The sequence below is a fragment of the Platichthys flesus genome, chromosome 11 (assembly GCF_949316205.1).
Source record: "Platichthys flesus chromosome 11, fPlaFle2.1, whole genome shotgun sequence".
NCBI lineage: Eukaryota > Metazoa > Chordata > Actinopteri > Pleuronectiformes > Pleuronectidae > Platichthys > Platichthys flesus.
This window is the reverse complement of record NC_084955.1, coordinates 13,544,981-13,570,813: the sequence shown is the minus strand read 5'-3', so window position 1 is coordinate 13,570,813 and position 25,833 is coordinate 13,544,981. Positions and strand designations below refer to the sequence as shown.

General features: G+C 45.1%; 1 protein-coding gene across 2 annotated transcripts; it reads left to right on the top strand.

The window, feature by feature from the left end:
* Nucleotides 1-509: 509 nt before the first annotated feature.
* nkd2b (NKD inhibitor of WNT signaling pathway 2b) lies at nt 510-24,061 on the top strand. 2 transcript variants are annotated; one of them, XM_062398411.1, is made up of 10 exons: nt 510-799; nt 917-943; nt 1,048-1,139; nt 19,288-19,348; nt 20,120-20,247; nt 21,513-21,608; nt 21,743-21,884; nt 22,346-22,406; nt 22,534-22,658; nt 22,779-24,061. In XM_062398411.1, exons 1-10 carry the CDS (start codon nt 775-777, stop codon nt 23,387-23,389), a joined length of 1,368 nt encoding a protein of 455 aa, XP_062254395.1. In that variant the 5' UTR covers nt 510-774; the 3' UTR covers nt 23,390-24,061. The 2 variants fall into 2 exon arrangements, with proteins under 2 accessions (XP_062254395.1, XP_062254394.1); XM_062398410.1 differs by having other exon boundaries at nt 22,531-22,658.
* The last annotated feature ends 1,772 nt before the right edge of the window (nt 24,062-25,833 follow it).

Sequence of the window (25,833 nt, the reverse complement as noted above, 5' to 3'; positions counted from 1 at the left end):
AAGTCTTTCATTATAAAAACAACGGATTTGCCTCGATTAATGAGCAGGAATATATTTCAATAGTCCTCATAGGGAGAAGACAATATTCTAAAAATCCATCACTATGGTTAAGTCGATTAATTATGACATGGATCTCATACACGGTAATTATAGTAACATAAATAGTTACATTGGAACTTACCATAGTCATGAAAGATAATTTGTTTAGTCTACAATATGGGCATACGTTCCCTGTTTCAAACTGAACCTGTACTGGAGTGCACTTAAATCCAACTATTTCATTTATAATCACTTTATTATTCCATAAATATGCCTTAATCTCACCTCTCCCCACATTCTGACTGGTTTTATTGCTCATTAGCTGCTTGCAGAAGTGTCATAAATCAGGTGTTTTATTTTTCTTCATAAGAACTGAACCGGAAGTTCCCTCCATGTTTTGTGCGTCTTTACGCACGAATCCTCCCTGTGCCGCTGATCCGAGCGCGTCAATGTTCAGTTGGACTGAAGTGAAGTCCGGGTACACACACACACGCACGCACACGCTCACACACACAGATCCTGTGTCCTGCGCCCTGTTTCACACACGTATCTCTTCTCTGCACGGAGACAACTGATGCTTCGATGAAGAGGAGATTTAACGACCCGCCTCTGGATGAAGTTGGAGATTTTTTCGTGCCAAACAAACACAATGTGACCATGTTGAGCCAGTGACTGCTTCATCCGCGTCCGATTTCGGAGTTTACCTTCATCGAGCTCGGGAAGAGAGACTTCAACATGGGCAAACTTCAGTCCAAACACGGTAAGAGAGGATGCGGATGGAGTCACTCAACGATGCACATTAAAAATATTTTATTATGATCTCTAACATTCACATGTGTCTGTTCTGCATCTGTTCCCTGACGGTTTGGATCTGAAGCGTGTAAGCGCAGAGAAAACCCTGAAGGTGAGGATCTATCATTCGTTGTGATGAAGGTCAATAGATGGTGATAAAGTAACTGATTCGATTTGAGGCTTATCGATGCGGTTTTATTTCTCTTCATATCTCAGGAGACAGTTTTGTCGTGAACGCTTTCCTGCGCAAGGGGATGGAGGAATGCGAGAGGTACAACGCGACGGATCACAAGCTGAAGAACATGCAGGTATCAGGCCATTTCTTCTTATTTGTTTTTCCTCTTCATACAGATTGACACAACAAGCAAAAAAGGGAAATGAAATGACACAGTTCCTTTAACGATTTTTGAGACTTTGTGGGAACTAATTATAACACAAAGAAAAACATGAAATCTAGTCAATTATTTTAGATGATTTTTAAAGCCTGTGCTTCTTAAATGATCGAATCTAGACTTGTTAAAGTGCCTGTAAACGATGATGCTCTTGCATGTTTGTTTATGAGTAGCATGAACAAAACTCATATTGTAAGTGTGTGTCTGTGTGTGGTTGTGGGGGAAACAAAAAGCAAGTCCCCTTTAAGGTTAGGGTTAAAGTAAAGATTAGGCAAGTATTAACTCTGGTTAAGATAGAGTAAGTCTCCAGGAAATCAATATGAGTCAATGTAATGTCCTCGGAATTCATGAAGACATGGCTGTGTGTGTGTATGTGTGTGCACGTGTGTGTTTATTTGCTGATAGGACGAATCTGTCAATCACTTCAAAGTTGTCTTGCTGAGGCTGTCACGTTCCCTTTACCTTTTTCCTGAAAGAGGAGCCGCAGAGCTTCTGGACTCGAAGGGGAAACAAACTGTATTCACGCTCATGTGTGACGACACGCTGGTGTCTCTGCTCGGTTGTAGGCTGATGTTCTTTCTGTCATGTCTGGCTCCGGCACAACACTGCAGCGGTTATTCCCCTGCCAGCCTCACTGGATGGGTTATGACAGCCATGAGCCCTGTGTGTGAAGTGGCTTGGCCAACAACACACACACACACACACACACACACACACACACACACACAGGGTGGAAAGGTGGTCATGTCTCAGACTGAGGGGATAAAAAGTTTGCTCTTGTGGCTGCTGGCATCATGACTCAGGGCTGTGTCTTTTTCCTCAATGCCTCCCATTCTAGTGCGGCTCCCAGTGGGCAGGCCTCTGTGGCATAACATTACATCACTTCAATTAGCGTGTCGTTTTTGAGGGGTACGAGAGTGGCAGGGCTCTCAGACAGAGACGTGCGAGAAGTTCACACCGAGGCCCTGACGACCGGTGAGGGTGGGTGGCTGTGATGCTGGAGGAGTTATGGATTATATCAGGATTGTAAACCGCCCACTTGTGGCAAATGAAAAGACTTGAGAGAGAACTCTGCTCCGCTTCAGAGGAGTCTGAGTTCACACTCCCCTGCAGGGAAACCACCAAAGGCACAAGCTTGGCACTTATTAGTAGGTGGGTCCCACCCTCACCGCTATCAAAGTCATGCCCCCTGATTTATACGGTGCCATTAGAGGCTCATTCTATCAGCATCAAACTAAGCAGCTCCTTCCAACCAGGTTTAACTCAAGATTGGTCGAGCAAAAGCTGGAAAGAACAGAATGCGGTCACATGTGTTATTGCACATGTTGGTCTCTATGTGTCTTTATGGTTAATGTGACAGAAAATCATATTTTTGTGTCAGAAAGTAACATGGAAACGGTTTTTTCTGCCTTTCCATTAACTCCTGTGGTATTATTTTCACCATCATTCATGCTGCGCTGGTACTGAGTTCAATATTTGTCATCTATACATTTGATAGATGACTTTGTTCTGCTTCATGTGACATTTGAACATGTCAATTGGGACATGAGGAAAGTTTACGTTTTTTTTGTGACTACTTTTGGATTCTGGATTAGAGCCTGACCGATTTATCGCCCGGTTTATATTTCTTTATAGTACTTGGATTACAGTTATTCATTAGGGGGGATGTAGGCAAACTGTAAAATATCAACCCTCAGTTACATTTCTTTATCATAAGGGTTTGATAACAACCTCAATCTATATATTTTTTTGATATATCAGTATAGGTAATGTTCTTCTCCCAAATGTTGTGATAAGTATTATCTGCTAACAATCTGTATCGGTCGGGCTCTACTCTAAATGGACCACATGATTCATCTTAATGAGAAATTCCATGTAGATGAATTGACAATGGAAATATTGGTTAGCTTTTAAGTGTGAAATTCCACAAACCCCAGTGTTATTACATTGTAGTGTGTAAACTCAATATGTGTCTGGCTGCTTCTAGACAGTGACAGCTCTATTCGTGCTGTTTGAAATGAATCTATACTTACATTACTATAAGGACGCATTATGTCCCCAGGGATGTTGAGTTTCCCATCTAACAGACGTAATTAATCTCTTCTTTAAAACCAGATATACCATTTCTCCTGTTTGATCCCACATACCGTTAATTAATTCTTCGTTGTAGGATTGGATTACATTGACACTTTTCCAGATATAATTATTCTCTGGGGTTTAGACCATGATGAAACCAGTCCAAGTCAAACAGAAAACAGTAGCAATATCCTTTTATTTAGGGGATTTTAAGTTTTTGGATCAACATCTACTCCCCCGCCTCCAAGAGCATTACAGAATGTGGCTCTCACCAGACAGCGGTTCCACATCTCACTCCCGGCTGCAGGGACAGTTGACATTTCTTAAAATTTCATATAGGAGCAGATTGGCCCAACACACTGTTTGGCTCTGACCATCCCCCTCCTCATTGTCAAACGGGGGAGTAGGATTCCTGAGCTGTCTGGCTGCGACTTCAAAGCGCGGAGCTGTGAGTTATAAAAGGGCTCTGATATCAGTGGAGCCTCTGAATCCTCACCCCTCGACCCCCCCCCCCCCCCCCCCCCCCGCCCTGTCCTGGGGGATGGGCCGAGGGATGGAGCACAACCGGGAAGAAAAAAAACAAACAAACAAGCGCTGAGAGAGCCCCATGCCCAACATGGTTCTAAATCTAAATCGTGAGTCTCCTCGACAAAGTAGCTGTTTCCATCCGGCAAGCGTTCAATGCTTCGCTGCATTTTAGCAACAAAAGATCAAAAGATCGCAAAAGGCTTGTTTAATTATTGATATTGCTGCAAACCATGATCCAGGATTTCATCTGGCAGGTTGCCCTCAGTGTGTAATCCTATAGCCTCCTTTAAGTGTAGCATGAGTGGACAAAGAGAGTGTGATGTAGCAGGACACGTCTCATCCTGGCTGCAGTCATCAGGGTTTTGACACCTCTCTGCAGGTGTTCAAGACAAGACGTCCCTGTCCAGGCACATGGTGTAATGTAGGGATATTACAGGTGAGATCAAAGTGCTGGTCCTAGCTGTAGTTGCCTCTCTTGTGCGAAAAAACTGAGCGAACTGTGTAGTTGTTGAATATGTCAAATGCAGAAACAAAAACCAAACCTTGTACTTATCCAAACCCGTGTTCATTAGTGGAAGAGCTCTGTGAAGGTTCATTGTGTTTCACCTCTGGAAACGTCAACACATCAACAGTCCAGACCCTCTCACACACACACACACACACACGCACACGACTACAGTGCTTCGTTTCGGAGCTTCAAACAGACATGCTCGGATGCCCAGATAGTGACAGCCTAATTCAGCCTTTCAGCACCATCTTTTGTCTCCAAACTTCCCACCGACTTGGCCTGAGCGGGGCGAGTGTGCCAAGAGCTCCAAGACGCAAATTTATTTTGACTTACGAAGAGTTACATAGCACTCACCCCCGCAATAATAAATTAGGTTTAAGAGCAGAGTTCCCGAGCAGCTCACTAAACTAATTGTAAGCTAATGTTTTTTTTTTAACTTTCATTTGGAATCTGTGAATAAGAGTTTCCCCTTATATAAAAGTCCTCATTTGGCAAAGCCGGCTCAAAATGGATGTTTTGTTTGGACACTTTCGCCACTGGGCATTCGGGCACATCTTCTCGTCACCGTGTTAATTTTGAATTGGCAGTATTTGATTTGGAGCTGACGACGGGAGATCTGTGTAATCTGAAGGCCGTGGCCCTGAATGACATTTTATTTTTCAGTACACAGCCGCAAGTTGAGAACTGAGGTAATTGCTTTTTGGGGTTTTTGAGCTGCGGGTATGGTGGGACGTAATCGTGCAGCGCTTCAAGACATATTCTCGTCAACAGCATCTCATGACTGTACCCCGCCGCCTCCGCCACAACCACCAGGGACAATAAAGGCCTGTCGCCGCTGCAGCACCACCCCGACGACAGTACACACGGTGGAGAGGACACAGAAAGGTGTGCTCACGCTGTATACGTCTTGCTTTTTGAAGGGTACTTGAAGGCATTCGGAGAGTTTGTTTTTTTCCACCCCTCCTTCTTTTTTTTGAATTTGGCTTCACAAGAAGGCGAGCTGTGAGCCTTCATCTCTGAATGAAAAGCATGTGGCTGGCATCCAGAACAGCGGGGTCTTTCAGCACGGCCCCGGCCGACATCTGTTCCTGGTTTGTACAGCAAAATCCTGGAGCACGGAGAGGGGCTGTGGTGGGAAGGGGGTGAGAGAGGGTGGCGGGGAGTAGGAAAAGAGGGGGGAGGACGGGGGAGGAGTGGTGGGTTTTAAGTGTGTGTGTGTGTGTGTGTGTTTTTTTCTTCTTTTCTCGGGAGAGATATTTGAGGGGCTTTAAAGGTAGTGGGGGGAAGGGGAGTAATGGAGGGGGCCTCATCCGCCTCGTCCACTGCATTGTTTGGTCAGGAGCTTGACCATTGATCTCACCTTTCCTTCCACGCAAACTTCTAACGCGTGTGAAACCAGCGAGTCGCACCGCTTTCCTGAACCCTTTTCCCCTCCATGTTGGTTTCCAGTTTGTCCACAGCCGTGTAAACATCATCACCTGATCGCCGTCAACACACGTCACTTGTGTGAGGGGCTTGTTTGATCCTTTCTCTCATGTTGGAGTGTCGAAGTGTGTGTCACCACATGGCTTCGCTTGTGAGTCAGAGGCCGAGTCCCTCTCTCTCTCTCTCTTTCTCGCTCTCTCCCTGTGTTTGTGAGTGAGTGAGTGAGTGAGAGGTGGTTTGTGTGGCCTCGGCCTAATGGAGAAAGACATTAGAACACTGCAGGCGGATTGGATGTTTATTTTTCTGAGGATATTTATACTGTGTGAAGGGACTTTGAAGCAGTATGCCGTGTTGGTGAGGAGAGCAGAGGGCCCTCTCTGGCCGTCAGGAGGAATCAGAGAGCCATCACACAGGGGTTCACTAGGCTTTGGCACAAATCACGCACTGCATTAACCTTGGGCAACATTAACTGGCCTACAGGCCTGTGTGAACCCCCCCGACATCTTTAATTTCAAAGTCAAAGCTCGAATTTTACTCACGGCCCCCCTACAAGATACCTTCTATAGGTAAATATTAAAGCCACCTTAATATAATGCAATAATTTGGTTTATGTTGTGCAGCTATTGTAGATTTTACTCAACAAATTTGCAGTTATAGTCATCAGATACATACACTGGCCACACAGAGGACCTGAGGCAGTTTTACACTTTACAACCTAAACATTGTCTTTAAATAAATCTGTTTCTTGCTGAAAATGTAATCAGAAGACTGATACCTCTGTCATATCTGTACAGTTTACATGACGGCACAGTCAGCAGCTCACCACAGGAAAAGCCTGGAAACATGGAAACAGCCTGATGATGTCCAAAAATAAGAAACATTCTATGTGAACCTCTAACGCCAAATTCAGACAGATGGTAGCCCTGCAAGGGAAAAATCTACTCTCATTGATTTCAGTTGATCCAATTGTAAACGGACTGTTTTTATGTAGCGCTGTTTTAGTCATATCGACCACACAAAGCACCGGACAGTACCGGTCACATAATCCATTCCCACAGTGTTACTACATGGTGTGCCTTTCCTATCTCACACACTGGCATCACAGCCATCAGGGGGAGAAGCTTGGGCTCGAACCGCCAACCTTCTGGCTAGTGGATGACCCGCTCTACCACCTGACGCGCTGCAAACAATGCTGTGCAGGAAAGGTGCCAACACAGTGGGCCCTGGTAAAAAACATAAACCCTGCCCAATCTTTTTTACGCTATGCAACAAAACGCCTCAATAGATATACACAACTAGTGCTTGTTGACAGGCTCTCTGGTGTAGTGACAACATTTTCACAACTGCTGTCTTACCCGAACAGCAGATATGCCATGCTGTTGGTTATACTGCCCTTGAGGGCATATATGATCATTTCAATTTCTCCAACAGTTCAAAGTAGAAGGGGAATGACAGTCGCTCCCCTTCCTTCATTAACGGATCTCTTATCTGCAGACACATGGAAAGAAGCTCTGCCTCCTTCAGAGATATCTCAGCTCCATGATTGCCACTTTGATGTCGCTCACTCCTTGTCACTGCTTTTTATGATATTTATGAGATATCTGCTCTGGTGCTTCACAGAGATCTGTTTATAGCTTCACAGAACGGGTTGGCAGCGAGTCATCACAAATGCAAATATTTGAAAGTATGTGAACTTCCTTGAACGTAGCCAATGCCAGGTTTTCAGTGACACTGCATGACCCAGACGTGCATGGTCACCGATGACAGCAGGGAGACCTCACTTCCTCTGCTGGTGGCTGTTCGGGGGCAGCCCCGTTGAGGGTTAACCCTGGTCTATGTCTTCTCTCTCGCTCCTTGCCAGGGGAAAGAAAATACCTGAAGCTGGAGCCCAGTGCTTAGCGCTGACATTTTTGGCATAGGCTGCTGGATCCAAGTCTGTGTTTGATCTTGTGCCTCTTCCAGCCAAGTAAAACACCGGGAGACTCAAAGGTTATTACATTTTAGTGTGTAAGGTATGTTTCCACATAAACCCCTGTTCCCCTTAGAAAGCTTTAGCTCTTTTCCAAGTGGACTTCATTTCGCAAACCTTAGAGCAGCCAAGGGAATATTATATTTTTTCAGTTATGGTTGTTGGTGGTGTTATTATACACTGTCATTCTGGCCGGTGTAAATTGATTACATTGTTTTAATTAGAGCTGAGTTGAGTATTCAAGTCCTGAGTCCATCCTGGAGAGGACAGAGGATGCTTTAGATTCCAAGTGGAACTAAAACATTATCAGACGAGACATTGCAGGTCTATTTTTGTTCAATATTTTGTTTCTTTAAATATTTGCAGATTGAAAGGGAGACTGAGGTTTCGCTTGTTTGCCTAAAGAGGACAGGGGATTCCTCTTTTGGACACAAGTTTGTTTTCCCCTAAATTCAGCCAGTGGAAACTTGAGATGGACTCCACAGAGGTCAGATGCTGACCCACTGTATATTCCACAATACACATTCGGGGGGAAGAAACTGAAGTCGCTCTCAGCACAATGCGCTGATAGCTATAAATCTTAGACATGAGAACCTATACTTTAGGTGTTTGTGTGAAAAAACCCTGGATACCAAAGGACAGAGCAGAGTGCTGACAGCAACACCAGAGCAGTAAATGTTTTTTAGATCCCCTTACACGCTGCTCATATTGTGATGCACTTCCATCCTCTTTCTCTCAATAAACAGCCTTCAGAGTCGCCCGTGAAGGCTTCAAAACTTCATCCTTGCTCTACATTCCTGAACCTGACGCCCGGTTAGGTTTGAGGCTGGGGAATGGAACACCGCACACACCACAAACCCTGGCTTCCCCCCCCAAAAAAGTGTAGGGTACCCTGAACTGCTGGCGATCCTCATTGTTGTGATGCTGCCGTTTTGAGGCAAAAGCTCTGCTCCTTTTCAAAGGGTTTCAAAAAAGAGTGGGGAAGTGTTTTTTTTGCCGAACAAGGATCCGATACCTGAAATTCATTTGACGTTCACGCTCACCTTGGAATACATTTTGGAATTTATTGCAGAGCTGTGTTCAAAGGTGATCAGACTTTACACACTATCCATCTTCTTGTCGTACAATTTCATACACAGCTTGGCATATAGCACAAGATTTATCAAACACACCCAAACCCAGACCCCAGAGGAAACTAGGCATCTTTTCTCTCCGCTGTGAGCTGAGCCTCCCCCTCTTTGGGACCCCAAGCCTGCACATGTGTAGGTATCGCTATTACTCAGCTCATAAAACGCCACAGTCCCATCTGAAAGTGGTTAGCTGTTGAAACACACTGGCGGCTTCAAAGCTCGGATCCGGGCTCTGCAGACAGCCGAGGCCCGGCCCTCCTTCTGCACATCACATTCCACTCCGCCGGGGAATGGCTGCAAACTCGTTTTTGTTACACAGTCCTGTTCCCGTCATCAAAACCCTCAATGGGTCTCCATTAAAAGGAAGTGGTTTATTTTTGTCATGGGTGGTAATTTTTCAGGGGGAATACAATTTGGGATATAATGTTACGGTTTCAGAAGGGTTCTTCGCGTGTGTTTGGATGAAATAGGAACCTGGCAGTTCTCACAGTCTGCGTTGGTTTATATACCCAAACACCTTTTGTGCTCTTTCTGTATGTAACAGACAGGGAGGAAGAGGGTGAAATAGTGCTGAAAGAGGCCACTGTTCTCATTTCCTCTGAAGGCAGCCTTCTTTTCTTCCCCCCACCCATTTCTTTTCCTGAGCCCGTCCACTTCAAAAGCTGACCTGGCCCTGTGTGCCATGTAACATGTTTACCTAAAGACTCATTCAAATAAACAGCAGTTTCTCTCCGCGACGCCTGCCCCCGCTTCACCGAGAACCTTTCAGAGACACCATCTGCTCACATGGGGCTTCACAAAGACAACGCAATCTTATAAAGGATTTATTTAATGGTATCTCTGTGGAGGGACTTCACGGCTTATAGTTTCATTAAAAAAAAAAAAAAAAGTCTTGGTTTACTGGGGACCAAATTGTGTTGAAAAGTAAGAAAGAAGGATCACAGAGAATCGGCTTTTGAGAGTTGGTGGTAAAACGTTAGTACCTCTGCAATGTCTTCATCTATCACCAGCACCTACTTCTTGGTGTTGATAGGGGCTGACTGATCCTATCACTTCAAGAATGCCAGTGTATCAGAATATCTGAACTCTTACCCCCATGACCATGTGCTCAGCTCTGAGAACCGCTCCATCCTGTTTGCGCCCGATTATCTCGTCGCTTTTAGTGTTAGTGCACCTCAGCACCCGCTGCTTTTTGAAGCATAAATCCGCCTTTCAAGAACTTTTATCAAACATTAAGTGTCACACTTTGTGCTTTCAAGTGGACTACCCCCAGACTTGTGTGTGTGATAGAGAGCAAGGCTCCTTCAGGCTTGCAGCTTTATACCTGAGATAAGATAAGAATATACAAGCAGCCAGGCTAGGCTAACTGCAGCTCCTGTTTAAGTGCAAACTCTTTCATGGCCTCCCAGCACCGGTTTGCAGTAATTATGGCCGTGAAAGCAGCAGCTCTCTTTGCGCTCTGGAGCTGTGGAAGGAGGTGGAGCTGAGCTGAGCTGCCCTCTGCACCATAGCCTTTTGATCTCTGCTTGTGCCATGGATGAATTACGTTCCAGAATTTCACTCTGGGGAACTGTGCCTGAGAAACACGCAGCCAGTCTGTCAGGTCACTAAAGTGCACACATGGCAGCCTCAGTCCAAAAGGGAAAAAAGGGGCAGATGTTATGGTTTCAACAACTGTGGCCTCAAAAATCTTCTGCTTGGTATCGTTCTGTGATGTGTCACAAATAAAAATTATAATTCATGGGTTTGCATCATGCGGCTTTAAAATTCTTGTCTTGTTGCCATGATTTCAAAAGTAATTCATCATATCCTTTTTATTTTTTCGCCCTGTAATTTTCTTTGAGAATTATTCAACAGCGTTATGAATGAGCTTTGCATGATTTTGATGAATCAGTAATTGGACCTCATCTGTTCATCCTCAGCTTTTAACTTTGTCTTATTTTTCGATGGGACGTTGTGTCTCTTATGCCACAGCATTACAGCCAGTGGCCCTTTGGCCATGGTCCATTTTACATATCCAGTCTTCCTTCTCTTCGTCTGAAGATCGCAGAAACTCCTCTGCTTCCTGTGCCCAGCAGGAGGGTATTTTTAGTAATCCTCAGGAAAACACACGGTGTTGACCCTGGGATGACCCCCTGTCCAGTTCCAGGCCTGTGAGGAACTTCACAGCTTGGAATTAAGTCGGTTCTTGCAGTGTCAAGAATTCTTGTGGTCTTTGAGACTGGCAATCCCGACCAGATGGAGGAGACGGCAGCACCGGTCAGTCAGAGATAGTTACCCAACAGCATTGAGGAAAGAGATGGCAGATAAAAGAAGTGCAGACACTTTGAAAATACAGCATCTCATTTTTTTCTGTTGGATAGCTTGAAAATATTTTTTGCACAAAAATAAGCTGTGCAGCAGTCTGCAAGGCCTAGGCATTTCCCCTCCCAAAGTATGTTGGCAGGATGGACTCAAGCCTTAAATATTTCATTGTTCGGAGGAACGGTACCAATTATGCAAACAAGTGGTGTCTCCTAGGACCTGAGGTTTGGCAGGTGTTGAGGAGAATGGTAAGCCTATTGCAGATGAGTTCTTTGAGGCCCTGTCTGTGTGCTCGCCTGTCTACCTTGGTTATTTGTTGCATCCTGCTGCAATGAACTTTGTATTTGGCCGTCTCTAACCAGAGAGCCTGGTTCCCCCTGAGGACTGAAGGCAACAATGGTACAGTACAACAGCCATTCATCTCTGTTTGCTCGATATGCCTCCCAGATGGATGTGTTGAGAGTCCACGCTACATTACTGGCGTATTAGTCACAGCCTCATAAGCTCCTCTTATCGTGGTCAGTCACATGGATCTGCACCTCTCCGTTACCCAAAGGAGCAGTAACTAGTGGGCCTGTAGAGACTTTATCCCTGAACCTGCTCTTATCTTGATGTATGACAGGTTCAGGAAGCCAGGGTGCTGCTCATCCACCAACTCACAAGTTTTTTAAGAGCCGCAGCGCCTCAGGTTTAAGTGAGCAGCCGAAGAGTCACTGTGGATTAGAGAGACCGACAGAGGCAAGTACTTGTGCACCGCAGGGGGCTTGCTTTTGCCTGAGGGGTATGTGGTTTAACCTAGTCACAATTGGATTGAAAAATATATCCATGTGAAAGGAGGCAGGTAAAAAGCCAACTAGCATTAATAATGTGTGTGTAATTCTGAGCCAGTCTCTGTGTGTTGCAATTGAAAGCAGGGGACAACTAGTTAGGAAGCGACCAGAGAAGTTGATAAAAGGTTGATGAGGCACAATTGTGAAAATTAATGCAAAAACAGTGGCCCTAGTCAGATAAGTGTATGTTACTGTAGTTAACATTAGCTTGTTTGCTAAAGGACGAAAGGCGGATTTGATCAATCAGATCAGATACATCCAGATCCTTATCTGGATCCATGGTAATTCTGAATCTACACATCCCTGATATAAAAAAAATAAAGATCTCTGCATTATTTCTTGAAAAATTTCCCAAAATGTAGAAAATATGTTCCGTCCACTCTAAAAGTGAATGAGCTCTTACCTGGCCCATACCCCTTGCTTCCAACAAATTTAACTAAAATCTGTCCTGTAGTCTCTGAGTAATCCTGCATAAGAGCATGAAAACATTCGCCTACTATGTAGTAAAATAATGAAGGGATGGAAGAATGAGTTTGTTAACTCAACAGATAATTGCATGTACAAACACAAACTGGCAAAAGCTACGAGACGATTCAATTTTAACAAAGAACAATATCTCTAACAATATCCACAGACTCGAGCGTGTTCAGAACATGACAGGTAGCGGTGACACGCGGTCACATCAGACAAAGATGGCTGGGGACCGCTCGTGTTAAGTCCACGCGTGTGTTGCCGCTGCTCCACACTGGGACACAGCTGTCCCACCCCAGCATGGTTTGTTTACATTTCTCAGTCACCCACAGGAGCCCTGTAATGCCTGCAGCTCCAAAAGCCTCCAACCACAGAGCCGCGCCCCTATGAACTGCCAGGCTGGGTTTTCAAACCTGTGACTCAAATCCCTCGCAGCTTAACAAAACGGGCAGTGAAAACAGCGGTGTCTGTGGTTATCTCACAGGTGAGAGCAATTTTAACTGACATGTCACTAATAGAGCAACGACTGGAAACCCGACTCTGAACTCCGGCGGGCGGCACAAAAGGAGCGCCCGCGCAGATTACAGGGAAACAGTTGTCATCCGACAGGACCGGACAAGGTGGAGTGGTGACTGTAACATGGACACACGACCAGTTTGAAGAGAAGGTTTTTATACCGAGCCACGTGAGATCATTGCAGGTGATGAACTGATGATGAACTGCTCCGCCGGATGTTTGGCGTCACCCACAACCTGGCAGTCTAAGGTCCTCCGTGTTGTATCAAGGGCCTGTGGAATGTGGAACAAATCCCCTCAGCTTTATCAGCCTGGACGTGCTCCCCATTGGCTCGGCTTAGGAGTCAGGGGCCTGCGCGGGAGCTTACAGAATTTCACATGGAGGCCAGAAACAGAGGAACATCCTGTTTGAGTCGGACCGCCTGTCCCACACTGGCTTTGATATGCCGTGGCCTTGCGCGCTCGCCTCTTTGTTGTTTGTAGGGTGTGAGTGAGTGTTCAAAATGCGTTCTGTGTGTCTCCTGCCTCCCGATCCGGTTGAAAATTTAAACAGCAAGAATTTTTACAATCTAATATAAGGTCCATGTTTTCCTTGCCCGGCAGCCATTTAATAAAATATACCAATGAGCTAAAGTGTGGAACAATTCCCAAATCATGAGGCCATAATTCATATTTTCTCCAAGCCAAGGAACATGCAGGAAGGGCAGATATGAATTAGGCCACTGTGTTCATGATGTGCCATTTTTACACAGGTCATAGATCACACAGTTTATTTTAATGCATAAACTATTTTTGTTATTATCTTGTGTGGCTCCTGACTTCTATGACAAAAAAAAGGGTGCTCTGGGAGATTGTGCAGTTTTCTATATTGGATGGGCTAACAGGTTTGTCAACTGACTTAAAGGACAATAGACTTGAGTTTATTTGTCTCTTTTACTAAACCCAGTTAATCACCTTGTACGCCTTAGCGTGAGGCTGTGAGACCTGACATACTGGAGGCTTCACCTTTTGAAAACACTGTTCGACTTCAGATTTAAATATGTGTTTAAATATGTGTTTCCAGTTTTAAAACTTTAAAACTGAATAAAAGGAACAGACAGTGTCACTTGTGACTGTTAAAAGAACCAGTTTTATTATACTTTTGAGCGCGTATAACATAGCGTAGTCATATAAAAATCCACAGAGAGACTATTGCATTACACCACCAGGCTCGGTTACGTCTGAATTAAAGCAGCATGCTCTCTGTGGAGCTGTCATAATGTGTGTGGCATCAGGTTTTAAAACCTACTTCAGTTTTTTGGGTGTTTCAGACGTACTGAACCATGGCAACCACTTTGTTTTTTTTCTCTTTCCAGTAACCGATCAAATATATGAACTGTGTTATGATCTGCTACGTCTATAATTTAATACATTTGCCTAACCCAGATTCGGGAGTGTGAATCCACCCGCTGGTATGAAACACATGGTTTCCAAGTCCCCACAGTAGCTGCCTGTGTGACAGCTGAGAGGAGGGCGCTCATTACATCAGACTCCTATCAAAGCCTGCTTTAATGAAGGCGAGCTGATTACAGCACCGGTGACAGATGCAGGGTGGTCAGCCAGCGATGCTAATCTTTGTTTATGCCGTCCAGCAGGTCACGAGCAAAGTGCAAGAGCGGTGATGCTGCGAGGAGTGGGTTTGCAGGGGCGTGTGGAGTTTAGCAGATAGTCTTTCCTGATTGAAGAGGGAGCAGGTGACTTTCGGTGGTTTACATGCTGCTCTTACACAGACAGGCAGGCACGCTCATCTCTCCTCACAGCTGTTGTTACACTGGTACCAAAGAGGCTTCGCCCCGCTGATTCATGTCCTGCCAAGGGGAGAGGTTCTGCCTCCTGTTTGACCTCAGCGAGAATCCCACCACCCTGTGAGCGCCATATCTGGGCCATCTCTGCCACACGGGGCCAGTCCCGATAACGGGATGGCATTCTGCTCTGATCTCCTTTCCATTCACAGGGAGACATGTTGTGGCCCACTGATACATAGATATAATACCCTGATTAGTGGACAAAGGCATATTTGAGCCGCCCTCTAATGACAAGCATTCAACATTTTGAAATTTTTGAGGCGGAACTTGAAACAGCTCCAAACCTTTACTGAGGGTCCTTGGCTCAGTCATGTTAGCAACGCATGGTTGTAAACTGACTAGTAAAAACATGGTCTAAGCTTGTGTTTTTACTGTAATTACAATGAACTTTAATATGCAGAGTAACTCAGATCCAGCAGTATGTGCAGCGCTGTTTGTTTTAATACTGCTGCTCACTGCTAGGTGAGGCCAGTGCGCTCTGTTGACTCCTGAGCACCATAATTACCCCGACCTGGAATGAAAGCCGAGGCCTGACTGGCCTTAAGAAGAGGGGGCTTTCTGTTCAGCCGTCAGGAGACCAACATATTGTTCTTTTACTGTCTTGCAGGAGAAGAGACAAGTTGTGCAACAGACCTCCTTCTCCCTCTGTAGCTCCCCATATTTTCAGCCCCTTCCCCCCAGCCTCCACCCCTCGTCTCCCTCTGCCTCTCCTCAGTATATGACCGCTCACATCTGGTTTTGAGTCAAGGCCAAGTTGGTTTCTCTCGGAATGGAGGGCTTTTATTTCTCAATGGCCCCGCTGCCTCTCCGGTTTCATTCTGCGGCGAGGAGTATGTAGATTGTTTACGTACTGGTGTTCCTTTCTTTATAGTTATACTTCTCGATCCTCGTTTTCATCAGCGTCGCCCACAACCATTCCCAATTAATGGCCTGTGGGAGGAGGGATGCTGGTTGGCTGCTGGTCATCAAGGCTTTCCTGCATGTGGCGTCCCTTAAGTGTCAGTTCCAGGTGCCTTTTTATTTCTAGAAACTGTACATCCTGGAGAACTTCCACTGTTTGGCCGCGATTTGTCTCCCAAGGCCCCCTCTGCATCAAATAAAGGAAATCACTGAGATTGTTGGCCTGGTTTGAACAATGGAGTGCACAGTACATTTTTAAGGAAAACAGATTTTTTTTGGGGGGGGCAAAAGAAATAATGAAACCACCAGCTAAGTTATTTTTATACTAACTACAGCTTTATCCCAAAACAAAAATAAGCTATTTGAAGTTTTTCAGAAACCCACAACGCTTTGATATGACACAGGGAAGCTTCCAGACAGTATCCTGTTTTTGTGTTTTTTCCCCAGCACATTTTTGCACTCGGATACGCATCCACACTTCTGATCAAGTTGCCATATTTCCTACCCTGAGGCCAGAGGAGCTGTGTACAAAATCTTAATATTAGCCTCCCTTGTTTTTGAAGACGCAGTTTTGTCCAAAAAACTGTTGTGCGGCACATGATTTGAAGAATGGACTAAAAAGAAGTCTTTATTAGGGGCCGGAGCTTGAGAGAGAAAGGTGGTGGTGGTGGGGGGGGGGGGGGTGTTAAAACAAAGATGTGCAGTGTTTTCCAGTGGGAGGATGGGTGGTAAGCAGGCAGAGAGAGAGAGAGAGAGAGAGAGAGAGAGAGAGAGAGACTGCTGGGGGATGTCTGATGTCACCTGGTAGGGAGCAATAAAAGCTGCTGGTTACCCTATCCCACATAAAAGTCTGGCAGTAGGCTGAGGCTTTAGGGAAGCTTGGCAGAACTGCTGCATTAAACAGGAACAAACATCACACACCGTCTCTGTCTGTCTCTCATGTCAAGACGTCTGGGAGACGGAGCCTGTTTACATGGAACGCTGTCAGCGCTTGTTTCCAGTGCACTGTTTCTTAAAGACAACGGAGATCCTAATGCCTTATCACTTCCCCTGTCAGCCTGCCTGAAGTTTTGGTCCCACACATGCAGTGTTTTCATCTACCTCCCTCCCCCCATAGCCAACATCACACACTGCCTGGATGTGGATGTACGACAGGTTTCAGGTGTATACGCCACTGGTGGAAAGCGAGGAACACTTCCCCCCCCCCCCAAAGTGCTAACACATTCGGGCGGCCTCCGGAGCAGTTTGTGATCTGATAGTGAAAGAATGAGAGCTGCTAGATGCCAGAGCTAAGTTAATTACACATGTGGTGGGCAGATTTGAGCCCGACACCGTGGGCGATGGGGATGGAGATGCCATGTGTTTCGACATTAAACTTGCAGACTGTGGTCAGACCCAGCTTTGCTCTCTCTCATTAGCTCTCCCAAATGGATGTAATGGAGGTGTGTGTGTGGAGCGGGGGGGGGTGAGCCATGTGTTCACCATAAGCGCTGGTTCTCTCCTCGTGCAGTCAGCAAGACGTCTCCTGATATCTGAATTTTAATTAGAGACGGGGCTGTCTTTTGGCAGTCGGTTTATTGACTTCATTTCATTACAGTGGAGGCTGAATCCTGTCTTTCATTTGGAGGTGCCTCTACCTTGCTCTGCAGCCTCATGGGAACGGGGATGAGAAGAATCAATGGTTGCTTTTGATGTTCCTCTGAGCTGCGTAACAGTGTCTGTGTGAACTCCCTCATCCTTACATACTGCCCTTCATTAGGGGACTGCGCTACAAAGAGGGGGAGATGAAAGCATCCAGCGCAGGAGGGAAACAACAACTTGGCTACACAAACCAAACAAGAAGGATGCATGGGGACGCACGATCGCTCCCGTCGTCTCTAGATTTCTGTGATTTAAGGTTGCTGCTTGTTTGGGGCCCGGGGAGTGGTTCCTGTTTTCTGCACCTCTCCCAGCTGCCTTCCGGCAAACCCACCTCCATCCCAGCAGGAACTGAAGTCAGCAATAGATAGGCCCTATCTCCTTTCAAACACATCGCATCCTCCTCCGCCTCCACTTATCTGCATTTCTCCCCTTCCATCTTTGTTCCTCTTATGTTTCCTTCCCTCCGTTCCCCCTTTGTGCTCCCTTTCCTCCGCTTCATTCTTTATTCTTTATTCCTCCCGTTTTACTTCCGGCCCCTCTTCTGTGTCGCTCCCCTCCTCCTCCTCCTCCTCTTCCTCCTCTCCCAGAGGCTCCACTCCCATTCTTTCGCTGTGTTCTCTCTGTGTCTCTGGTGGCCAATTTGCAGTGGGAGGTGTCCGAGCCTTGACCCTGAGACTCAAGCGGCTCCCCCCTTCAGCAGTGAAGGTCAATGCCTAGATTACAGGCTGGAGGTATCATCCTCAGAAGTGAGGAATAATCACGGGGTATAAGATTGTTAAATAGAACCACAGGCCCTGGCGCTGTCATAACTCTGAGAAAGAGGGGAAGAGGGAAGAAAGAGGGGGGGGGAGCTGGTTCACCTAAACGGATGCAGATGTTCCGACTCTCGCTTGAGCCTCCGCTCTGTTGAAGGTACATGGAGTTCTTTTGTTTTCGAGCATCTATCTGTTTTTTATTTGTCTCGTTTCAGTGGGCCCCCTTGATTCAGTCTGGTGAGATTTTATTTCAAAGTGTGTGTGGAGCAGCTTAGAGGAAAGAGAATGACGTAAACAAGTTGAATCATTTGTTGTTTAAATACTTGTGGTTTAGGGGCCTGTACTGCACTTAATTTTCATTGTTTCCACAATCCAGTTGTAAGAATGGCTGTGTGTGTTTGTGTATGTGTGTGTGTGTGTGTGCGTGGAGGCCCTCTGTATTAGCAAATGTGCTGGATGGTTATGAATGCATTGTGGTTCTGTTTTATTCAGGATATAGATTATTCACATATGACGGTGGAGCCTTTTTCCCCTTCCTCCCCCTCTGCCCCACTTTTGTTTTATGGCATTGGAATTGTGTATTTAATCAGTCCCATCCTATCTGCATGGAAATTTCCATCTGGCAATTATTCTCCATTCAAAATAAATACACACATGTTGCTGAGAGCTCATTGTGAGGTTTGTTTTACATAAACCATAAACTCCGAGTCAAGTTTTCAATGAGAAACACAACAAAACTTTTTTCTTCTTTTTTCCTAAACCCTGGACTTCTTCCATCAAACACTTCTCAGTGGGTTCCATGTCAGACAGGATGAGAATAAACAGCTAGGGAGAGCAAGAGAGAGAGAAAGAGCTCAGATGATGAAGTGCATTAAGGTTGTTTTTTTTGATGGATGCGAGAGGTCCATTTAAAGGGCTTGGAGGAATCTTGAAAGCTTGGCTGCGGCTGCGCTCGCTGTATCCCAGACAGTGAAACACAATAAGCGTGCAGATGTTCAAAGTGTTTGGCGGCGCTGGAGCCTCCAGCCCGCTCCCTCTCATCTGAGTAGGAAATGCTTCAGCTGGAACTGTTTGTTTTCTCTGTGTCTGTGGTCTGAACTGTAGATTCACTTACATCTCTGACCCCCCCCCTCCTTTCTCCTCCTCCTCCTCTCTTCCCTTGTCCCAGGAGTTCTCAAATGGTGGGCTGAAGCAAGGACGATTCACAGATCAACACTGTCCCCTAGAGGGTAGGTGGAGAACGATGTCTTGTCACTCATTGATAAGCTTTGTGCGAAAAACAATCCTTGAATATTTTATGGCGCAGGGGAGAGTTCCGACGTTGTATGAAAGATTAGTATGTATGAGAATTTGGTATGTATGACTCCATAAATAACACAGCATGAAACGTGGTAAATATAGATCTGTATACCATTCACAAAGTGCATGTTATTTCAGGTTACTTGTGTAATTTAGCATGAATAAAAAAAGTAGTTTTTTCATCTGCCTAAGTTTTCATTACAACTAAAGAAGCTTTGTGGACCATGGAAAGTGCTGCTCTGTGCACTTATTATTTGCAATGAGGCTAACCTCAGAAATGCAATCACATGATAGCCAATACTAAACAAAAGACTGTAAAGGATTTCCTGGGCAACACAAGCACATTTAAAAAGTCCTTCGATAATCTCATCTGTAATCAGAGTTTGAAAAGTCAAAAGTCAAAAAATCAAGATTTTACAGTTACATTTTGTTGGCTAGTTTACATAGAGCCAAAAAGAGACACTAATGCACATGTATTATGGACACAAAAATATGAAAAGAGAAATGGATTTTAGATTTTTTTTAATGAATAGTCTTTCGAATGTACCACATTTATAAGCTAAGGAACAATGGGGATCTAAGTGAAGTTTTTAGTGTCGTGAGGCCTTGAGATTTTCTATGTAAGCACGCAACTTTTGCCTAATTTCCGAGTGAGAAGACACTTTTGTTCAGAACTTGAATGTTTCCTCTTGCGTCGACAGTGGTTCTTCCTCCGGAGAAAGCTGAGGGCTGCGAGAGCTACCTGCAGTACCTGCACGCGGAGGACAGAGAGCGAGAGGTACTCAGAGATGCCTCCAAAGCCACTGGGAAGAAACGCATCAGTCTGGATGTAAGCAGTGACTGATTGGGATTTGCATGAGCTGTGTGTCGTCTTAAATGAACCTTCCAGGCCTGTTGTGCAAGAGGTTTCCGTATTGACCTAACATGGAGATTCCTTTACGTGCTTCTAATTACACCTTGTATTCCTATTTATCTAGTCCTAGAGACCTGGACATGGTATTACAGCAACAAATGAGCCACAGGCAATGTGGAACAAGACATAAGCTAGAGACCATTTTTTTAGCCACCTTAGTAGTTCGAGCTTGCATTCATTTCTTAGAGACCTACCCTAACACTCAGTGTAACCACCACTTTCCTAACCTTACTCCTAGCCTAAAATAGGATTTTCTCCAATTTGAGAACACATATTTTGTCCCCAGTTGGACGTAGCCATCCCGAATTAATTGACCTATAGTCTACAACAGTACTAGTCATGCCGTCTTGGCTGGGGCAGATCAGTTGTTTCAACAGCAAACCGGTCTTGCTTCACATGACAGGATTTTTCAAGTCAGGAAAAGGTTTCTCCTAGGTCATGCGCTCAGAGCTGGGAGTGTTGAAACTGTTGTGTGTTTCGGTGAGTGAAAGTTATTTAAACATGGGTTAGAAAATAAATGCATGGTGGGTAACCTCTATCCTAGCCACCGCTGGGTGCCCCTCACCAGCGCGCACAGAACATCTGTCTGTATGTTGACACTGCTCCACACCATATCCTGATTGAATTTCGGGACCAATAAATAGAATAAATGGATTGTAATGTTTACACTGGGATATTTTGGAGAAGTGCTTAGATCTGCCCTTTGGTGATCACTGCTGGATATGTGAGCTGGGGAGATGTTATAGAACCGTAAAGCGCTGGTTCTCTCTCTGGGGTCTCCTCCCTTGTAAATGTCGAAACAGTGCCTGCAGCGGGGCCTATATTCCAGATGTTTATTTTTCAAATTATGGCCATGTTACTGGATACATCTGAATCAATGTTACTGCCAAAAAGTTGTAACTAAGAGTGGTTGCGCTCATTTTTCCTGGAAGAAGTCATAGTGGACAGGATTTTATTGATAAATTCAGCACCATCCTGTCAGTTCTCCGTACATATTTCTTTGGATATATAAGTAAATCTCAAACATTCAGAACAAGTATGAGAGTGAATCTTGTGTACTTTGCTGCCCCCTGCTGTAGGAAATAGTGCTTAGTTTAGTTTTCAGCTCAATGTTCGCAACATGTACATTTATAGTGTGTTAGTATATAAAAGATATTCAGCTCATGTGTTTGTGTCTACAGGACTTGGAGTGTGATGTGTCTGTGGAGGACGACAATCGTCAGGAATGGATCTTCACCCTCTATGACTTCGACAACAGTGGGAAAGTCACAAAGGAGGTGAATATGTTGTAGCTGTCTTAACTCCCCCTGTCATGTTCTATCTGAGCTCCTTGGTGTATACTACAGAGTACTACTCGTCACATTGATGATATTGATCAAATACCAACAGTGTGCTCTTCCTGTCGCTATAGGACATGTCCAGTCTGATGCACACCATCTATGATGTAGTGGACGCCTCAGTGAATCACTCCTGCCACAACAAGAGCAAGACCCTGCGGGTCAAGCTGACCGTCACTCCAGAGCCAAGGTGCCATCGAAGAGAAGCAGGAGCAGGTAAATGAGATTGAAAACAGAAATTTACAACTAAAAGTTATTTATGTTTCAAATATGCAGTGTGACCTCTCAGGATGTCTTGTAGATTTAGGGGGGATAGTTTTAATTCTGAAACCCACACCTTAACACTCAGTACAGTGTAGTGGGGGTTAACGTTGTTTTTGTACTTGCAAACAGTCTCTGTTCTTATGTTCGTTGAGTGAACTAAACATTAACAGGAGTGGCCTGTACCGTCACACATTTCTCTGTAAATGTTCAGAATTTGTTCTGCCTTGTCTATGGTCTGCATGTATGTTTGGACCTATCAGCTACTCACTGAAATATGTGAGTGATTATGTGAATTAGCATTGTGATTATGGTCAAAGTGGATTTTATGTAATGTAAAAACAATCTCCTTGTGAGTACATTTGGATGTTGCTGAACACTTTTTGCTGTTCTGATCTTCTGTGTTCTCTGTTTAGATCGCAGTCACCAGGACGAGGGGGGGCGCTCAGCTGACAAACGACTGTCTGCATACATCAGGTCAGTTCCTGCTCAGGAGAAATGCTTCTGTGTGTTTAATCAGCTCTTACAGATAAGATGGGTAAAAGTGTTGGCCACTTATACTGTATATATTTATATATGGATATTTCTTCTCCATTTTCAGCAGCAAAGGGCAGAGCAATGAGGCGCCGGCCACTGAGGGTCAGCATTACTGTGTGGATGAGAACACAGAGAGGAGGAATCACTACCTGGACCTGGCTGGTATAGAGAACTACACCTCCAGATTTGATGGTAAGTGTCTGTACATCATGTCTTACACCTTGCCGGTTGTTGGGTATGTACTAAATGTACAATATTAAGTCTTCATGATTATATTACAATGACAAACTGACCTCCTGTCTCTGCCTTCAGGCACCACTCCTGTCTACCCTCCCCAGGAGCCTCAGGGACGGGGCTCCCAGAGCCAAAGCCAGAGCCAGAGCCAGAGCCAGAGCCGCTCACGCTCCCAGGAACCAGAACCACAAGTTGTTCACCAGCGCCGCTCACAAGTCATCAGTGATAGCTACAACCCCACAGAGTCTCGAAGCAGGGGCACGCAGTACCTCAAATCACCCAAAGGAAACTACAAGGGAAGCGGAGGAAATAACGGGGTCAGCGGAGGCGGCAAATCCACTAAATGTCATGGCTACCACCCCCCTATGCAAACTACAGCAGGCCACGGAGGTCAGGATGTGTACCACTTACCGCACCAAGCCCAACCCTCCAGCCACCATCAGCACCCTTTGCAATACAGCCACAGTAAGCGCCTGAGGGCCAGAACCAGGGAGGCCCTGTCCCCAACCAAAACCCCTCAGTCGCAGCCGCAGCAGCAACCTCCTGTGCTGCCCAGCATGGAGAGAGAGCAGGCGTCTGGCCCCCCTGGGAGCCCGGGGTTTGTGGTGCCCATGGTCCAACGCCACGAGCACCACCATCACCACGAACACCACCACCACCACCACTACCACCATTACCATCAGACATGACCGCCCTCAGTGTGCAGTGACTCAAACTGTACAGGACCAACCACAAGCGACCACACCAGTCTAAAGGACTTGACGTCATCCCACGGGAGAGTCTCAGTTTCTGTCCAGGATCTTTATATTCTCTTGCAAGCTATACAGATATATCCTGAGATTAGATGTACTGAGGAACGGTGCCTGTGTGATGCCAGATGATAAAGGACCAGAAGGATGTATTCAGAAGTTATTGTGTAATAACAAAATACGTGTGGCACAGCTTTGAAGTTTTTTGTGGATATTCCCGCTGGGACTGCTGCGATCAGTACCTGTTTTCAGTAAGGGCACAAATACCAGGAAGAAACGGATCGAAGGATGCCCTTTTCCCTCTTGTTGCTGTTGGTTGAAGTCCCAGGAAGCTTTACTGTATATCAGAGTAGGTGTGTTGTTCTGTGTGAGACCTTTCCAAAAACACGGATCTCAGGTGTAAAAGGTGCTGCTGCTCTCAAGCTTTTCACAGAGGCGTCCTCCTCTGGGGGGCCGGATGTGGACTGAGGGGCTTCCTGTTTGGGGAGGGAGGGAGTATAAAATCACCACTGCCAGTTTTAATGCAAAAATATCTTGCTATATGTATAAAAAAATCTATATATGTAAACACATTTTTATTGTATAATTATTCTACTGTATATGCATATTTCATCATGGATATATTATGCATATATGTATTTTTTGTCTTTTATATATTTTAATAAACGTTATATAGTTCATTCATGTTGCAACTACAGTTTATTTCTTCTAAATTGATTGAGTGTGTGTCTGCTTCCTCTGTGCAGGTAAAAATATATCTATAGCTAAATCTTATATTATTAGTTGAGATTTAAATATGAATTCAAACTAATACTTTGTTGTGGATCCAGAGCAAATAATAGCCTGTTTGAAATGTGTTTGTCATTTAAAATTCATGGGAATAAATTAGGCTTATACTTTGCACACAATAGATTCAATAAGAACAATGTTGTGGTCGTTTGATCTGAACAATTTCTCCTCTATGCCATAGTTGGGTTTTAGTTCATTATCACAAGGAATTGAGTAACTAGCAAGTGATGTAGGTTTGATATAGCTGGTTTTTCAACTGAAAAGCTCTGTATTACCATTGGCTACATTACATTATTCTAAGAGAACAGTCTGACTCCACAGGGTGGCAAGGGTGAGAACGATGAACTGAACGCAACTCAATGACAAATAATGAATTGAACGGTGAACACGTTCATATTGTAGCGTCCTCGCGTACAGACGACAGGAAACTTCTCTCTTTATGTGTAACTTTATTAAAGTCCAGCGAACACATCACACTTCTTGTTCGTAACTCCGACACTCATATCATCCACCAAGTATGCTTCACTCCCCTTCCTCATTCACCCTTGATACGCCAACAAACAGCCAATGAGAGCCTGCCATCCCACAAAACCCTACAGCCCTTGGCCTAGAACTGTCACGTGGCCCACCCCTACCTATTCACTGACCCTCAGGACATTTCAATACTTCTCCTCAGGAGAGACGCTGCCTACATCGAATGCTTTCACCATGTCGTTGCTCAGTGCCAGTAAAATGTCCGCGATGTAGCCTAACCTAAACCAACTAACTCGACTTCACACTACGTTACCCATCACTCATGGCACACATATGCAGACCAATCAAGCAACGTTTTCCAAGTGTTTTCTTCTCTGGCCAGTGTCTCGGCTCCGAACCTTAGTTGGGAGCTCAGCTCACTGGTCAGGGCCGGCCCTGGTAATGTTGGCGCCCTAGGCGAGATTTAAAATTGGCGCCCCCCCAACATACACAATCAAACTGTCATGCATCTCCAAGAAGTTTTGTGCTGTAAACAGGTGCACACACAGGCAGACAAATTTGTAAGCTATAAAAAACTATAAAAATATATAATAGAAAATATCAAGCTGTCATGTCAACACAAATAAACATTAATGATGTCCACAGTCGGGGTGATTCTTACCTCTATATTGTTCTTTCTCCCCCTTTACTCAGCTTTCTTTTTCTCATTACATTACATGTCATTTTAGCTGACGCTTTTGTCCAAAGCGGCTTACATTTTTTAGAACACCGCATTTATGAGGGGCCATTTGTTAGGGGTTAAGTATCTTGCCAAGGACACTTAGGCATGCAGATGGGAAAGAATGGAATTCGAACCGGCAACCTTCTTTTTGCAGAACACCCGCTCTATCATCTAGGCCACGCTCTCCTTCACACGCTTCACACTTTGCAGTGATTTCTGAATTGTGCACCTGCTGCTATGAGGAACTGTTGTGAAGTGAAATGAATCTCCCTTCTTTTTTTTCTGTTCATGCTGAAATAAAATGGATTCACTTGGTCTGACGTTATCACATATTCATAAAACACCTCATTAGCTTCACACTACAAACCCTATGGGGGGGGGAAATGTTTTTTGAGAGAAG